The following is a 16702-nucleotide window of genomic DNA, read 5'->3' as shown; positions in this document are numbered from 1 at the left end:
AGTAATGTGTGTGCAGTATCAGGTGATCACAAGTAGGACCTCACAATAGTTTAGTAAAGCAGTACCTCAGTTCAATAACTAATGGGCGGTGTACAGGTCTCTACCAAAGTGCAAAGTACTTCCATGGAGCCTTTGGATTGAAGAAATTAACACAGAGCTTTTGTTTTGCCTCTACAGAATGTTAAGGTGTTAATTTTGAGCAATGATTTTGAAATCTATGTGTTAACACTGTGAGTTACCATTTATTCATCTGCACTTCAGTGCACCTAGTCCTCTCCTCTGAAAACACCATGTCAACACCTTCTGAATAAAGTCACTAAAATGCATAATTTTTAACAACACCAAATAATTTTTTCAATTGACTCAACTGATAGCCTCCATCAGAAATCACAGTGTGCAACATCACAAATCTCTGGTTTAAACCAGCTCAGCTCTGTTACAGAAGGGTCAGGGATCAGACCAGGCTGTTAAAGGCTAAATACCATCGTGAGGTATCTCAAACTATTCACAGTTACCTACTTCAATGATTACAAAGACAGCAGGTCTAACTTAAGTGCACTTAACAGAATCTGTAGTGATGTCAAAATGTAGAACTCCAAATATGTCCAGGCTGTGTTAATAAATCTTAGCAGCAGAGACACCATAAAGAGATGCATATTTATAATAGATCTTTCAGATCAAGAAAACACAATTACAGAATAGTTTGGATTTTACACCAGAGTTCTCAATTTGTAATGGATAGGGTCACAATGCATACATTTAAACAATGAATGCAGTGTATTAAACTGCACTTAGATATTTCTGCATAAGGCAAATTAACTTTTCTCAATTATTTCAAGAATTGACAGGAATGAGAAAGGAAAGCTTTGGGCACCTCTCCTGTATCTATTTGCTTGCTTAAACAGATTGTTTAAACAGATAATGAAGAAAGTACTGATTAATAGAGTTGATCCTATTTATTCTCCTGAAACATGGAAGAATTTGGTGTAATTATGTGTGCTTCAGGAATGTGACTTGAGAATCTGTGCTGTTTCAAAGGCAAAACGATGCCTTCTAAAGCAGAGAACACAACAAATTTATTCCATAGTGTAGACTAATTCCAGAGGTTTCAAACCTGAACTTTAAATTTACATTTTTCTATTTCTTCTAAGACTATGAGGATAAACATGTTCCACCACAGTTAGAAGACTGGGATGAACCCCAAACACATGAATTTTACTTATAGAGTCCTAGTGATACCACTGACAGAGGCAGATAGCTCCAAAACCTGCGATGACATCTGTGAATTAAAGATATCAAACAGCTTAGTTTAGTCTTTCAGGCCACAAAGTTGATACTCAAGAAGCTGTTGGGCTACATGCTGCAACCTACTGAAAACTTCCAACATTTGGACAAAAATTCAGTATGAAAGCTCAAGACACAGTTCCATTTATTGCATGATGGAAAACTGTAATACATGAAAATTAGGAACAAAACACATGAGCCTGGAAGGCAAAACTCAAAAGACAAGAAATGTACCTGGCAAATCAGTTCCTTTAGAGCTTATAACTCTTAAAATTATATAGATATGAAAAAAGGCTCATTAAGCTTTATATACAGTATAAATTCTGTTGTCTGGTAGAGGTTGCAAGCACTTCCAGCTTCCCACTATGGACTCAAGTAGTAACAAGAGACAATTTTATCATGGAATTTTTCCCTGACATAAACTGTGTGGACATGTCACATAATTCTGAGTCATTAAATAAAGATGGCTCTAAATGAAACTTACTCTTTCTTTTATTGCTTCACCTTTGGCCAAGACCAAGACCCAGCTCAACAAACATGTCCAAAGTGCATTCCTGAGTGCTGGCTTTAGAACCAGATCACTCTGCCCCGAGCCTGGCCCTTAACAGGAGCAGGCAACTTCCAGCATTACCAATTATACATAAAATGAGTTAGAAAATATATTAAAAAAGCCAGAAGTTAAATTTCTAGTAACTGAAATGAGTTTTACCAAACAGGAAACAGATGGCTGCTGGAAGCTGTTGATTTCTTTTATGATCTTGTTCAATGAGTGGGCAAATACAAAACTCCCAAAACCACTTCTCTTAGTGGCAAAAGACATGACATAAAAAAGACTTTTATAGAAGTAATTTTCCCAGGAATCTGTAATTCTGCTGCTATGCCATGTATCAATGAAGACTGTCACATGGTTTCACTCAAGTAATTAAGTAGTATTTTAATATTTTAAAAAGCTTAAGTGGTGGCTCACTAGAGATACTCATAACCCTTATTTTGACAAATTACTTTAAGAGATTCATAGATTAATAGACCAAGATACAGTTTAACTGTCATAATTCTATCTTTTAAGGTCATGCTGTTCTCCCTTACTATCAATCAGATTTATCAAAAACTTTCCAAGCATAATATAATCATTTGATTTTCCCCCCCCTTCTTACTTTTCTGAACAATTTTCTCATGAAACAAAACAGAACAAAAAAAGGCTTTAAAATAATTCTTTCTTGGAAGCCAGTTAAAAATGGTATGATACCCACATACAAGTCTTAAAAAAAATTATATGGACACCTAGCATACACTGGATGAAAACAGCCCACTCTTAGGGTCTGCAAAGCACTGTGTAAATCCTTCCCCCAGTCTCTCAGTTACCTCTATCCAAGTGCTTCATGTAAACCACAGTAGTCAGCAAACTCTTACAAAGGGAGAGGCAGCCCAAAGCTGCACCACTGGGCTCTGTGCTGAGGGTGACCAAGTCTATATAAAAGTTATTGAGGATTTTTCAGAAATATTTCTAAGTAACATTTCGTAGCAAGTGAATGACAGAATTTCCGCTGCAAAAAGATGCAAAGCAGAGGAATACTGACTGTTTTTGAGAACACCGTTATTTTAAAGCTGAAGCCACAAATTAGCATGTTAGTAAAGACTTCACTTCGTTAATTATTTTTATAACTTTTAGCAATAGCAAAAATATTTTTGAAATACTGTTCACTACATTCCACAGTCTCACATTCTCCTTAAATCGTGTTAGAAGTGCCAAAGCAGATCTAAGCCAGTGAAGACAAAGAATATGCAGATGAGTGGAGTCCAGAAGAGAGGCAGGATTTTGAGTGTGCAGAAAAGAAAATAAAAAGCATCCCCTCTTTCTGTGGGATTGAATACACACACATTTTAACCCTACAGCTATAAATCTCTCTGGTTGTATACTGAATCTCTTTACCTGACGCTGTTGTAGCTACTCTTCCATCAGTTACTGCTTTGGAAGGAAGATATGCAATCATCTGAATATCTTCCTTGTCTTTACTGGAATATTCATTACGGAAAGTGGATTCTGCGGATAACGGTGCTGTAACTTCCGAACTACGGCTTAAATCAAGAGGGAGACATGGTCCACGCTTCTCAAGTGACACATGAGCAACATCAGGTACTACATAAAAGAAAAAATGTCATATTAAAAAAGACACATGGGTCCAACAATCAACAGTCTGGATTGCAGCGTTACATAACATAGGAACAGCAAACAGCTTTAGCTACAGCAGTTCAAAATATCCCATTAGCTGAAAACCATGTAAGGTCTAACTTTTATGAGTCAATTTCTCTTGGGCAGTTCTTTATTAGATTAAGATACATTACCCTCCAATTTTGATGACTGTTGGTTTTGACCACTGATGGAGAACACTTTTCCATCAGTAACTGAAGAGGGAGAAGAAACTTTTTCTACAGAATCATCAGGCAAGGAGCAAGTGGCTAAACGCTGTGATCTTCTTCTCCGTTGGCTATGTTTGTAGGATCTAGGGGAATTCACTGGCTGTGATGGACCTAAAAAGAGATCTTTCAATGTTCATGAAGCAGAGAGATACACCATCATCTTACCGCAGCATTTGAGAGCTAAAGATGGGGAGTGCTTTTAATAGCTCTTATTTGCAAAGCTGGTAATCACAGCTAAACTAGCATAAGTAATTACAGAACTGTGACTACCAGGAGCAAATTCAGATTTATGCTCAAGACATGATTCTGGTTTTTGCTTATTATAAATTACTAGGGCACCTACTTCCCCACTGGTAAAGGTTGTTGTTTTGTGTATTTACAGTAAGCAACCCTCCCCATAAAACCCAGGCAGCAGGTTACTTATAATGGAAGGGGGGTAGTAGGATTTAACAACAAACAGAACAAATGATCACAATTAAAGATCTAAAAAGTCATGGATAGTTTTAACATACAACTTAAATAATTGAAAACAGTGTCTAATTTTATATTCCACCTCCTGCCTTCTGATAACCTGATATCAATACCCCAACTGAAAAATTCTAACACACACTGCCAATGCATGGCACAGTAAGAAGGCTCCAGAACTTAATGCTTAAAAAAACCCAAACAAATGGGGGAGGAGGACTGATATAGGTTAATATAGGCCTGATTCATTAAAAACAAAAAACCCACATTCCCCTACCTCTCTTCAGTATTACCCAGTTCCACAAAATTTTGCCTTAGAAAAACATTTAAGTTACTATTACACTGTAAATCACTGTTCTCTCCTTTTTGAAAGCAGTTTTTAGAGTCAGATATACAGATTTTAAAATTAAGACACAGCAAAACTAACTTTCCATTAGAGGCAGAAAAAAGTTGGAAGCCAAAGATTAAAGACAACACTAACAAGACCTAAGCTACTAAGTAACCAAGTTTTAAATTAACTGTTTTTAAAAAATATTTCTGCAGAGAAATCCAACTTAATCCAAAATAAAAGCATGCTTCAGGAAAGCTACTTACCATTGCTCTAGGGGTGGGGATGGAAGGCGTATTACAATATAGATGACTGCTAACATTTTGTGGGGACAAAATACAATTTTTACCAATATGTCCTGAATAAAGAAGGCTGAATTTGCACTCCTCCCTCTCCCACTCATTTAGTTATCTATGAGCAAAGATTAAAAAGAAACTTATCTCATAAGTGAAAATACAAAATCAAGGTTGAGGGGAATACATGATGCAGGTTGAGTCTTCCATCCTCAATCTCTATACTAAAGTGAAAAACAAAAAGGAGCTTTTGACTTATTGAAACCTGCATTTATGTTAACCTTTGGCCTCAGCATTTGATATTCTTTAGGCAAAGAATCTGGCACTAAGTAACACTAAAAACCTAATGTAATCTCAAAAAAAAATCATAGAAATACCTTAATATTCACAAAAAATAGCATATTCAAGCATGCAGCATAAAGCTTTCCCTATTCTTCTGATAAACAGTATTTTCGTGCTTGGAAATCAGTTACACAGGTTAAGAAGCTGAACACCCATGGGATTTTTCTGGGACAAGGAAACACAATTTTTAACATTTCTCCATCACAGATCTTGAACCCATCTTCTCTTTCACATTGTGTTTGGAGGAAATATCACATAAGGTGATGAATGCCACAGCCAAGAGGTACAGAACATCAGCCTGGTGAAGGTGAAGCTTCTCAGAGAAGGAAAGGTCCACACCAAAGTGTATGTCTTTTCTTTTTAATGAATCAGGCCCTTTTCAGAAGGGAGGTTTGATTTTTCCTGTAGCACTGTTAATGCTAGTGTGGAGATTTAAGCTAGAGGGAAAGCCAACCCTTAAAAGTCATGACTCTACAAATATCAATATATTATTTAAATGTATTATTTCTCATAGAATATTTCAAATGCCTTATTATGTGACTTGACTTTTAAAATAGTGAGCTACCCCTAATTCTCCCACTTGGACATTTTATTTAAAGCAGATTCATTTTGAAAAGCAATAGCCATTTACAACCAAAGAAAATTTCTGTATATCTCTTAGAAGTAGTTACGGAATTTTTTTTAAAATGTCTGTGCTCACTAGTTTTATTTATCACAGCAGAAGGAAGCTGAGAGACCAGCGTCAAATCCTCGACTTGTATTAATTCTGGGGAAAGTGGTGATTTAGGGGGCTTTATACACCCGGAAGAATCTCCAGATTCTTGTTTGCATTTCTTGCTGCGAGCCTTTCCTGAAGACAAAGTTGAGGATAACAGTGCAGGTTTCTGAATGTTGGCAGAACTGCTAATATCAGCTTCATTTTTTTTCTGACTTTGTGGTTTAGGTGAAATCTCCTGAATAAATAATAAAAAATTGATACTTTTATTTCAGTTTCTTCGTTGTAGTTCTTGTATTCTATTTTGATCTTTTTAAAAACAATTTTAGTACTCAAACACATAATAAAGCAACATTATTTTAAGTACAAATGAAAACTATTTAAAATGCATCACATTAAATTCTGCTTTTTTTAAAGGAGCACTACCAATTTCTTTCAGTATTCAGAATACTCAATTCTTACTATTTGAAATACCTGAAAAAAACCTGAAAATAAAACATTTTTCCTCTATTCCCAATTTAAAAATGCAATAAAGTATTTTTAGTTTTCTCTTTCACCTTCCCTGTCAGTGCAGTCTCCAAGCAGATCCTGGAGAGCACCTGTTCCCAGCCAGAACACACACACTGATGCACCATCACAGAGCATCTCATGCTGGAAGGGACCCAGAAGGATCCTCATGTCCTCCTCCCTGCTCCTCACAGGGCTGCCTGCAGCTGAGTCATGATTGGGAGTGTTGTCCAGACACTCCTTGAACTCTGGAACTGCAAACAATCCTTCCTCAGGAAAACTGCAGCTCTAAACAAAGTTGCCAAGATTTTCCCTACACAGTCATTTTCCCAACCAGAGACAAAAAACCACCCCCCAAAATAAAAGGCAGTTCCTCAGGAAAACTATATTTAACAAGGAATTTATATTTTTGAGAAACTGAAAAAGTTGATAATGCTCCTTTAAGGAATGTCTGAAACAATGAGAAATTTCCAATACTGAGCACACTCTCACACAACCCCTTTCAGTGCTGGGAGTCTGGATTTCACCACATTCTATGTTTGTGCAAACATGAAGAAATCACAGCTTCTAGCACCACAGGGTTAGACAGATTGCTAACTGTCAGGGGAAAACTGGCAGATGAAGAGTTAAAACAGTTTTTGAAGGAAAAGAAGTCAACATATAACACATCTTTCCAAATTCCTCAATTTTCATCCTTCTTCACACAAACAGTACTATTTTTAGACCATTAGCATGCATTGACAGACATTAGCACTTTAAATTTTTCACTGGAAGTTCTTCCTACATTACCAAAACTGTGCATGTGTTACAACTTGCCTAATAAGGCAATATCTGAATATAATTTCTTAGGCCTGTCTCCCTTCTCATCCCAGTTACATCATACAGCATAGTAGCATCTAATAAAACCATAACTAACAACGCAGAGAGGTACTTCTAGAACGTGTGCACTACTTTATCCAAACTAGAACCATGGTGATTTGAGGGTATTATTGAGTTTTGTTATAAATTGCAGTTTTATTTTCCACTAGAACTTTCCATGTTCCAATGGAGCAAAACCAAAAAAAAAAAAAGCAAACCAAAACCCCACAAATGCACATTCTATATCTGTAAAAGGGTGCCCCTGAATGCTATATGAATGGCTCGCTGGGAGTATCCTGTAAAGATGCAGTGCAAAACATCCCGTTCAGCAGACATCAGTTCTACCTTGCATAACTCCATTACACACATACTAAGTGCAGTTTATTCATTTAAATAAAATATTCCATGAACTGTAGAGTATACCTATGCTGGTTATGAGGTATTACCAGAAATTAATTAGAGTCGTAACTTGTAAATAAACAATTTTATTGTTCATCTTCACAGATGTGAAAGACATACTACAGCATCCATTACTTTCAAATTACAAAGTTATTTAAACAAGATTAAAAAAATTAAATTAAGATTTTGATAAGGTGCTTAACCTCTTAACAGGACAAATTAACATTAAAAACCTTAATGAATTAATGTTATCCATCTACTCAGGTCTTGGTCAAAAGGAAATATAACATGACATACCCTAATACAATTAAATAAACTACTGTATCTGCAACTAATCGTCTGAGGTTTTGGGTTTAAGACAACTGTAAACTAAAAATGTATAAATATAAACAAAAACTTGCATCAACAGAGTCAGTTTTCGGCTATTGGCCTGAATACTTCTACCATTATTCTGCATTACATTATTAAAAAAGCCTACAAGATATTTTATCCATTCAATTTTATAGCAGTAGCAGACAAAGCCTCTAAGGAATGTCAGCTTCACTATCAGAAAACCTTTTGGGGAGGGTTATAACTCGGCCATTTTAATTTCACTTTGCACAGGAACTCAGGGAAAAAAGCTTTAAGTTCAAAAAATTTCCTCCCCACAGTCAATCGTTTAAATGTTTGTGAGGTTTCTCGTTTTAGTTATACACAAAAGAATAGGACAATTTGGGATTTTAGATGCCTCTTTAAAAGAGCTTAGCTATTATTTCCAAAAAATGAGGTTTTTCAGACCATTAGCATGTAAACAATGACAGAGACATCTTGTTTTTTATATCTGATCAATAAAACAGGAACAGCCGAGTTACTAAGTCTGAGAAATAACAAAAAGGTTATAGTAAATATGCACTGCAGTTTATAGTGTTGCATACACAGTCTATGTAAACCACAAAGTCCCATTCACCGCAATGGGATTCTGCATGGCAAGATTTACATTGTAATGATTCTCCCAAAAACAACATGCTGTAAGCCATTTCACAGTTTTTTGCACATTGAAAATATCACACACAGTAGCAAGAAAATCATAGCATCTTTAATATGCAAAAATTTGAGAAATGGAATGTCATGTCAGTACACTGTAAACCTTTATGCAAAATATCGGTCAATGCATCGGCACCGCAGTGGCTCCACCAGCCCTGACAGTGACAGCATCAAAAACAGAAAATCAGGTTCCATTGACTCTCATCCAATGCAGCATCAATGGAAAAACCAGAGCAATGCAATTAATATATCAGCTCTAAAGAACCAGTACAACCAAAATATCAAATCAGGTTTGGGGTAGGGACTGTTCATAGAGTGTGCCGGGGCTAAAGAACAGAAGTGCTTGTTAAAGAATTGCAGGCAGCAAGGCTACTTTGTTCAAATGCTGCTGTTAAAGAATGAAAATGCATACAAAAAAGCTGTATTAAAGATACATTAAGGCTCTGATTTAAATAATTGGAAAACAAAGATGTCCTGAATCAAGACTACTGTTCATCCTTAGCTTGCTTTACCATGCTCAGGCATTCAGCCCTTTTAAAATGCAAGATAATGCACAACTCGGAGTCAAGCAATGCCTGAACACAGTGCAATAAGCCAAAGACAAAATGGCAGCCTCCAGATCCTGCCAATAAGCAGGTTTAAAAATCAGACCCTTAACATTATTTAAAAGTATCTTTTTTGTATTTATTAAAATACACACTCTTGCAAAATGTATGGCTCATTGAGCAGTTCATAAAACACATACAAGCCTACAACACCAAATTCTTACAATATAAAAGAAACTTCTTTTAAAAGAAGTTCTAAGTGATGTCAAAAACCCTGCTTCAAACACAAATCAAATTTGTGTAAGGGCCTGTTTCTAAGCCAGTCATCATTCCAGCTATAAAACTGGACCTTGGGACACTGGTCTCCTCATATTTGTTGCACGGAGACTTTATTTTGTTTTCTGTTAGTTTTCTAACACAAAAGCTCATTATTGAAATTCAAGTTAACACTGTGTTTAGAGACAATTAAATTCCATATTTCTGGCTCTGCCAGAAATGTAAACATAAGATAAATTTTCAGTTCCCTGTTATATCTGAAGGGGAAAATTTTTATGTTGTAGGTACTACATCTCCATGGCACACTCCAGTGGGAACTTTGCAAAAGAATCAAACTCTACCAATTCATACCTGCTCCAGGACTGGAGCTGTTTCTTTGTTGCCTTCCTTTTTTTCAGCACCATCCGCAACAACAGCTTTGGATGCCAATAAACCTTAGGAGAAAAGTTGCAGATATTTTTAGTTAGAAGTACCTTGCAACAAGAATTCATAGAGAAAGAAGTATAATATCAAGACAAGAAATATGAACTGCAAATCTACAACATGACTCTTTCTGAAATGGCTCCACACAAAGCTGAACACTTTGAATTAGAAGAAACAAAAAGTTAAAGGACATCCCAACAATGACATGCTTACATAGGAAGCATTTCCTTGGCATATTTACTGACAAGAAGAAAATCAAATTATCAATTCTGAAAAGAAGCCTTGCTGTTCTTCCAAAGCCCAAGCACTTGAGCTTTAAAACCAAACATATGATATATAAGTTAATTTTGAAATCGGAATTCTTTACAAAACTTTTGCCTCTCCCCTTTCCAGTCTTTGAGAAATTCACATCAGAATTTCTACTACCACTTCTTAATTATAACACATGCAAACCTTTCTTAGACATAATACAACAAGGGATTCAATTTCCAAACAAATATTCTCAGCAGTGGAGCTCCCAAATTACCTCAATTAGATGACCATATTGGGAGCAAATAATATATTAGAATATGTAACTTCATTCACCAACTTATGTAAAATATCATTACTACAAAAAAAAAATCTGTAAAGACAAGGAGACTATTAATACAAGAAAGCTTTCTGTCAGTGAAATATGGCAGTAGCTTCAGTTGTACATCACACAATAACTTTAACTGCCTAACAATGCAGAGACAGAAGAAGTTCTACACCATTAAAAAAATACAGAACTGATAAAACCTAAAAAAAAAAATCTGAATAAAAATTTCTATTATAATCTCTGGGAACATCAATATTAGGAGTGAGGAGTTTAAGTCCTCAACATTAACTTGACAAATTCAGAGGGAATTTGCTATTGCATTCCATAAAAATTAGATATGGCCAAAATTAATTTAAGGTCCAAGGAATTATAAATTAGTGTAGCCTGGGCTTTCAAGAACTGTTCCAGACATTAAAACAAAACAAAAAAAATTCAGTATTTAACAATAAACACCAAGTGGTTTATCTCATTTACTATTTATGTTAGATTAAGTTATGTCTTAGTTTAGGTTAACTGAAAAGCAGAAACTTATTTAGTCCTATTAGATAAAAATGAGATTATCAGGTAAGATTTTAATTCTGCATTACACTACATAATAGATTTATGTTTTACAGACTTAAATAAACATTTTAAACTCAAATTATCCTATTTAAATCAAGTTGCAAAAATCACAGTGTTCTTTGTATTCACAATAGTGTTTATATCAAAAAAGTGTAAAATCATTTTCAAAGTCAAGTGAAGCTGAATTTTAAATACAAAAGAAAAACAAGCTTCAGTTTATGAGAAGCATTTGTGGTTCTGTAAGCCACAGGCTGCCCAAAGAAGAGTGCCCCATCCCTAGGGGAGTTCAAGGCCAGTCTGGATGGGGCTTAGGGAAAGCTGGTCTAGTGGATAATGTTGGAATTAGATGGCCTTTAGGTTCTCTTCCAGCCCAGACCATTCTGTGATTCTCAGATTTTCTGATTTTTAGTTTTAGCTAGATGATTCCTGCTCAGAAATTCAAGTTAGTAAATCAATCCAGAGTCAGATCTGTCACTACATAATCCTTATGATTTCCTTTTTCTCTACACCATGAAATATTTTTCTAACCAGGCACCATGCCTGTAGGACAAAGCATCCTCACCAGCTACTGCAAACCAGGACTAGAGGCTCACCACCCTGTCTGTAAGAGCACCTAAGAAAGCAAAAGCAGGGAGTGGCACAGTGAACCAGGAATGTTTTGTTCTGCAAACTCACTGCAGTTATTATCTGGTTTTAGGTACCAACATGCCAGAAGACATGGAAGCAGACATTCCAACAGGGGCAAAAAGTGATTGGAAGATGACATTAATATGTGCTTAGCAGGGGATCTTCTTCACCTTTGGGAAATGGAACTGCTACCAGTGCTAGTAGCAAAAGAAAGGGCAAAGGAAGGAACTTTATTTAGTTGAATGGTGAGCAAAGAACACCTGATGCAGCTGTGGGTCTTGTGGCAGACAAGAAGACCCTTCTCCATCAAATGCTGAAATCCAGGAAACAGGTCCCTTCACACAGCCTCCTGCAATAGTGTTTTGCACTATTTCCCCAATACAGCCATAAAAACCTGCTATATGTTTTCCTAACAGCTACAATTCTTTTATTATTAGCTACTCCAATGTGGCTAATTTTATTAGTGGCTACTTTTATTAGTAGCCACTCCAATGGGTACACCAACATTAATCCCAACCTTCCTTCAAATCTAAAAGCTTGTGCTGGAAACAAAAATGTCACAATGCAAGTGTACACTGATATACAATATATTGTATATATAAGCATTTAATGCATAGGAAATAAGCATGTGACAAAAAAAAAAATTTATCATTAGCAGTCACATTTTCAAAATGTACTGGTATAAAAAACTTCCTATGCTATGAATTGCAGAAATGTGTTAATTTGAGAACAGATACATGAAGTATCTATAAGGCAAGACAAATTTCTTCTTGCAGTTAAAGGATTAATACATTTTCACTGAAAGGTAACACATCCTCTGCTAGCCAAGTATGTCTTGTGGAGACAGACACACAGTTTTTAAAATTGTGACAGCCAATGGCTGCAAAATCATGGTTTAATTATTCAGTTCAGTCTGTATGAACCTATGTCACAAGTATGATTCTCATAATGCTCCTGAGGTAATAAGAATCTATCCACAAGCACAGGCAAATATAATTTCTAAAGGTAAAGGTTTTTCAGCTTTTTGGTATCTATTGCTACCAACTGCTACTGGAAAAAAATTAACAGGGCTCTGTCAATATACATCTCCAGTCTCTACATCTTCTACTACTAATGTTCATGGCAGCAATTAAATTGGAACTTAACTGAAAATGTATGTAGCATGGGAAAGGAGAAGAGAAATGGGGCTGATAAATTTGACATCCATTAACAAAACTTGGAACCAAAGAAGGAGCCTTCCAGGAATGACAATCCTGGAGGCAGAAGAGGGGTTTTTCTAAATACTGCTTCCTTTGCATGAAAAGAACAGATCCTTTTCATCCTTTCTTGAATGAAAAGCTAGACATGAGCTGCCAATACTGTCCTTGCTGCATCTAAAGCACTGCAGGCAGCAGGATGAGGGAGGTGATTCTGCCCCTCTGCTCTGCTCAGACCCCACCTGCACTGCTGTGTCCAGCTCCCAGGTCCCAGCACAGGAAGGACATGGACCTGCTGGAGTGAGGCCAGGGGAGGGACCCAGAGGTGGTCAGAGGGCTGCAGCAACTCTCCTGTGAGCAAAGGCTGAGGGAATTGGGATTGTACAGCTTGGAGAAGTGAAGGCTCCAGGGAGACCTTACAGACCAGTGCCTAAAGAGGGTCTAAAGAGAGCTGGAGAAGGACATTTAGAAGGGCATGTTGTGATAGGACAAAAGGGAATAGATTCAAACCTAAAGAGAGTAAATTTAGATTAGATAGGAGGAGGAAATTGTTTCCTATTAGGGTGGCGAGGGACAGGCTGACCAGAGAAGCTGTGGATGCTCCATCCCTGGAAGTGTTCAAGGCCAGGCTGGATGGAGCTTTGAGCAACCAGGTCTAGTGGAAGGTGTCCCTACTCATGGCAGCAAGGTTTGAAGTAAGTGAACTTTAAGGTCCCTTCCAAACCAAACATTCCATGATTCATAGCATTTTATTTTTACTGATTGAGAGACTGAAACAGAACCACTCATAAGAAAACCGACAAAACATCCTCCACTACAGACCCATGAAAGGCTGGATAAGCCAAAACAAGTATGAATTTTTATTTATTTCCAAAAAAAAAAACCCCAACAAAAAAAGCCCCTCTCATTTGTAGCATGGAGAAGTTTACCAGCCTTCACATGAAATACTATTGACTAGAATAATGAGTGGAATGAATCTTCTATCTTGTCAAAGGGCTCCCCTGTTAAGGGAGACACTTCACAACTTTTCTCAACCCAACTTTTGAAATGCATCTGATACTTTGCCAGCACAGATACAAACTTTGTCCTAAAGACTGACAGGACCAAAGCCAGCAATGTAAATTTCTTATTTGGAGGACTATAATTTGAAATATTTTTTTCACAGGTAAGTAAATTTCTATTAAATTTTGGAATAAATACATTTTTCGGCTTTTAAAGATAAGACAAATTATTTGATTTCCTGTTGTATAGAATGTATTCTGTAGTAACACCCCTGTTTTCCATTAATATATTTGAGCAATAAAGATAGGGAATGAATGCTTAGAAAAAAAAATCAGATCTTCATAACTTGAATTTGTAGGGATATTTATTTCTAAATGAAAAAAACTCTTTTTAGCAACAATTTCACTTCAGGAAAAAATATGTTCTGTTTCTCCACAGCTAACCCTGGCTTTAATTTATAGTATGCAATTCATGACATTCTTAAGAACTTGTATAAACACAAAAACACCCCATAATGAAGAAAACTGTAGAGCTAGAGGTAAAATATGCTCAAGAAATTCATCAATTCAGGATGGTTACTATACTAAAAAACTAAAAAGACCAAGTACAGTCTGCGACCAATTTATGAACCAGGTAGATTTTACCATTTATGAATCCCTTTAAAATTCTAAACAAGTAGTGACTGCAGTGACCATCTGCCTCATGAATGTGCTTTATGCAATCCACTTCAGCACCTTCTTTACAAGCATGAATATTTCACTACATGAAAAAGGAACAAAGCCAACAATAAAAAAAGTGTTTTACCAGTGATCTTGTTTAGGCGAGCTCTCTTTGCCTGAAATGAGTTGCCTAGATTACTTTTCCTCTTGTGTGATAACGTGCTCTCTGCCTGCACAAAGGCCATCTTTGGAACATCCACTACAGGAAATCCTACTTCTAAACACAAGAAAAACCTCATTAACTCACATTTCATAAATGCATAGCACCGAAAATACTTAAATATTTCAGAACTGCTAACAGAATACTGTAGTAGAGAAACTTTAAATGTTTATAAAAAAGGAAAAGGATACATTCTGAAGATCTCGAATTACATATTTAAACAATAAATGGCAATTATCTAAAAATTTCTAATTTTTCTGAATGTTATGAGAAATAAGCATTAAATACTTAAAATGAACAAATCTTATCAACTCGGATACAGTTTCAAACACCCCTGAATATGGATATATCATGCATAGTGGAGGTTTTTTTTTTTCTTAAAACAAGATAAGGGATTATCTCACAGGGATGAGAAGATCCAGGAGTATCAACCAAATTGTACAATGAAATCATTAATAAAAAGCTATGTTCTGCTCTTGATGTCAGTCAAAAGTTTAGCACAAGCAGTAAATGCTGACTGAACTAGATTTATCTGATAAAAATAGTTTCTGAACCAATTACCATTATGTATCAGAAGATAATCATAACAGCAAATGTGACATTTTAATCTAAAAATATTGGTTATTACTTAACTGCAAAATTAGCAACAGGAGTTCAAGACTACAAAAAAACCAATTTTGTGTTTATAGAATATGCTTTTACCAAATGTGTCACTAGATGTAGGCTCCTCTTCCTTTTTTTGGACTTCCTGCATGATTGTAGAGGTTGAGGTTTCTTCCTTTTTTGAAGGGACTTTTAGCCATTTTCTGTCCTCTTTATCTTTATTGCTGTTTGCACTGGTTCTAGGTTTACTTCCTGCTTTGTTCTTGGCTGCTGCAGCAGCAGCAGCTTTGACCAAAGCTATCCAATCCTCCAAAAAGGAAAAAATGGTGAGTAAGTATTATAAAGTGCCTAAGACTCAAACAGAAAATACTTGTAAACCCAGTGAACTTTATCTAGAAATATTCAAAGGAAATTCAATTTCTTTTTATGGTTACTACTCAAAGAGTGGTAAAATTGACCTTCCCAAATTTCCAAATAAACTTGAAGCATTATCAGTAGGTCATGTGGAAAAAAAGGAAAGAAATCATCCAAAAAACCACTGTATATAGTATTCTGGCTGTACACATTCCCTGTTAAATTACTTTTTGTGTCATTGCTTTAGAAACCCAGGAGCTCCCACTCCAGAAGACTGACATTTTTCTTACCCTTCTGGCTCTGAAACACACAATTCCATAGTTGTTGACCTATTATGCAAAGCTACAACTGCCTCAAAGCAGAGTCCAGCTGCATGGAATTCCTCCTGAACTAAATTGATAAACCAGGGATAATTCCTATCTCATTACACCTTTGCTTCCAGAGCAACTACAGACTCTTTTACTCTTTTTGTATTACATATTACAGGTTTCACTCACTAACTTCAATAAAGTACTCCATAATATGACTGAATTTCACCATCTATATTTAAGGTAATTATGTGTCATTTTGCATAATTGCGTATTTGTACCATACAGAAACATTCAAGGGGTGAGGAATACATCCCACTCTAATCTACTTTTTGACATTTAGACCAAGTCAAGCCACCCCATAAGGCAATGGAGAGAGCTTCTTAGGCTGAGCCAAGCTCTTTCCACTAGTTGAGAGCAATGAGACTCCAGCCTTACATCTCCTGAATGTCAGGGTTCAATCTGACTACCAAAATTGTAACTTGATCCTTTTGACTGAAGTTTTTTTTTTTCAATTTTCTATAACACTGGGGTACAAAATTCTTCTGTGAAGAACTTGTGTGCAATATAGAAGGCAGTAGAAATGATCAACCAGTCAGAATAAAGCATCTGAGTGCTCTGAATTATAAATACTACCACACACACAAAAAAATATGAAAAAGAGCCATTTTTGTATAGTTACCCATAAGTGCTTTACAAATTGTATTTTTTTTTCCCAA

The 16702-nt window shown here is 36.0% G+C and overlaps 1 protein-coding gene across 11 annotated transcripts in view; it reads right to left on the bottom strand.

The window, feature by feature from the left end:
- Positions 1 to 16702, bottom strand: part of PHF20L1 (PHD finger protein 20 like 1) — a 57407-nt gene that overhangs the window by 25888 nt on the left and 14817 nt on the right. For 6 of the 11 annotated variants that reach the window (XM_054646807.2, XM_054646816.2, XM_077189175.1 and 3 more), the window contains 6 exons: positions 15421 to 15628; positions 14644 to 14775; positions 9805 to 9887; positions 5831 to 6083; positions 3628 to 3813; positions 3215 to 3421 (listed from right to left, as the gene is read on the bottom strand). In XM_054646807.2, the coding sequence (XP_054502782.2) occupies positions 3215 to 3421; positions 3628 to 3813; positions 5831 to 6083; positions 9805 to 9887; positions 14644 to 14775; positions 15421 to 15628 (1069 nt within the window). Of the gene's footprint in view, positions 1 to 3214; positions 3422 to 3627; positions 3814 to 5830; positions 6084 to 7679; positions 9888 to 14643; positions 14776 to 15420; positions 15629 to 16702 lie in introns of those variants that run through there. The other 5 variants (XM_077189162.1, XM_077189194.1, XM_077189182.1 and 2 more) reach the window with 2 other exon arrangements.

Source organism: Agelaius phoeniceus, chromosome 1, assembly GCF_051311805.1.
Source record: "Agelaius phoeniceus isolate bAgePho1 chromosome 1, bAgePho1.hap1, whole genome shotgun sequence".
NCBI classification, from domain to species: Eukaryota; Metazoa; Chordata; class Aves; order Passeriformes; family Icteridae; genus Agelaius; species Agelaius phoeniceus.
This window is presented reverse-complemented; position numbering and strand designations above follow the sequence as displayed.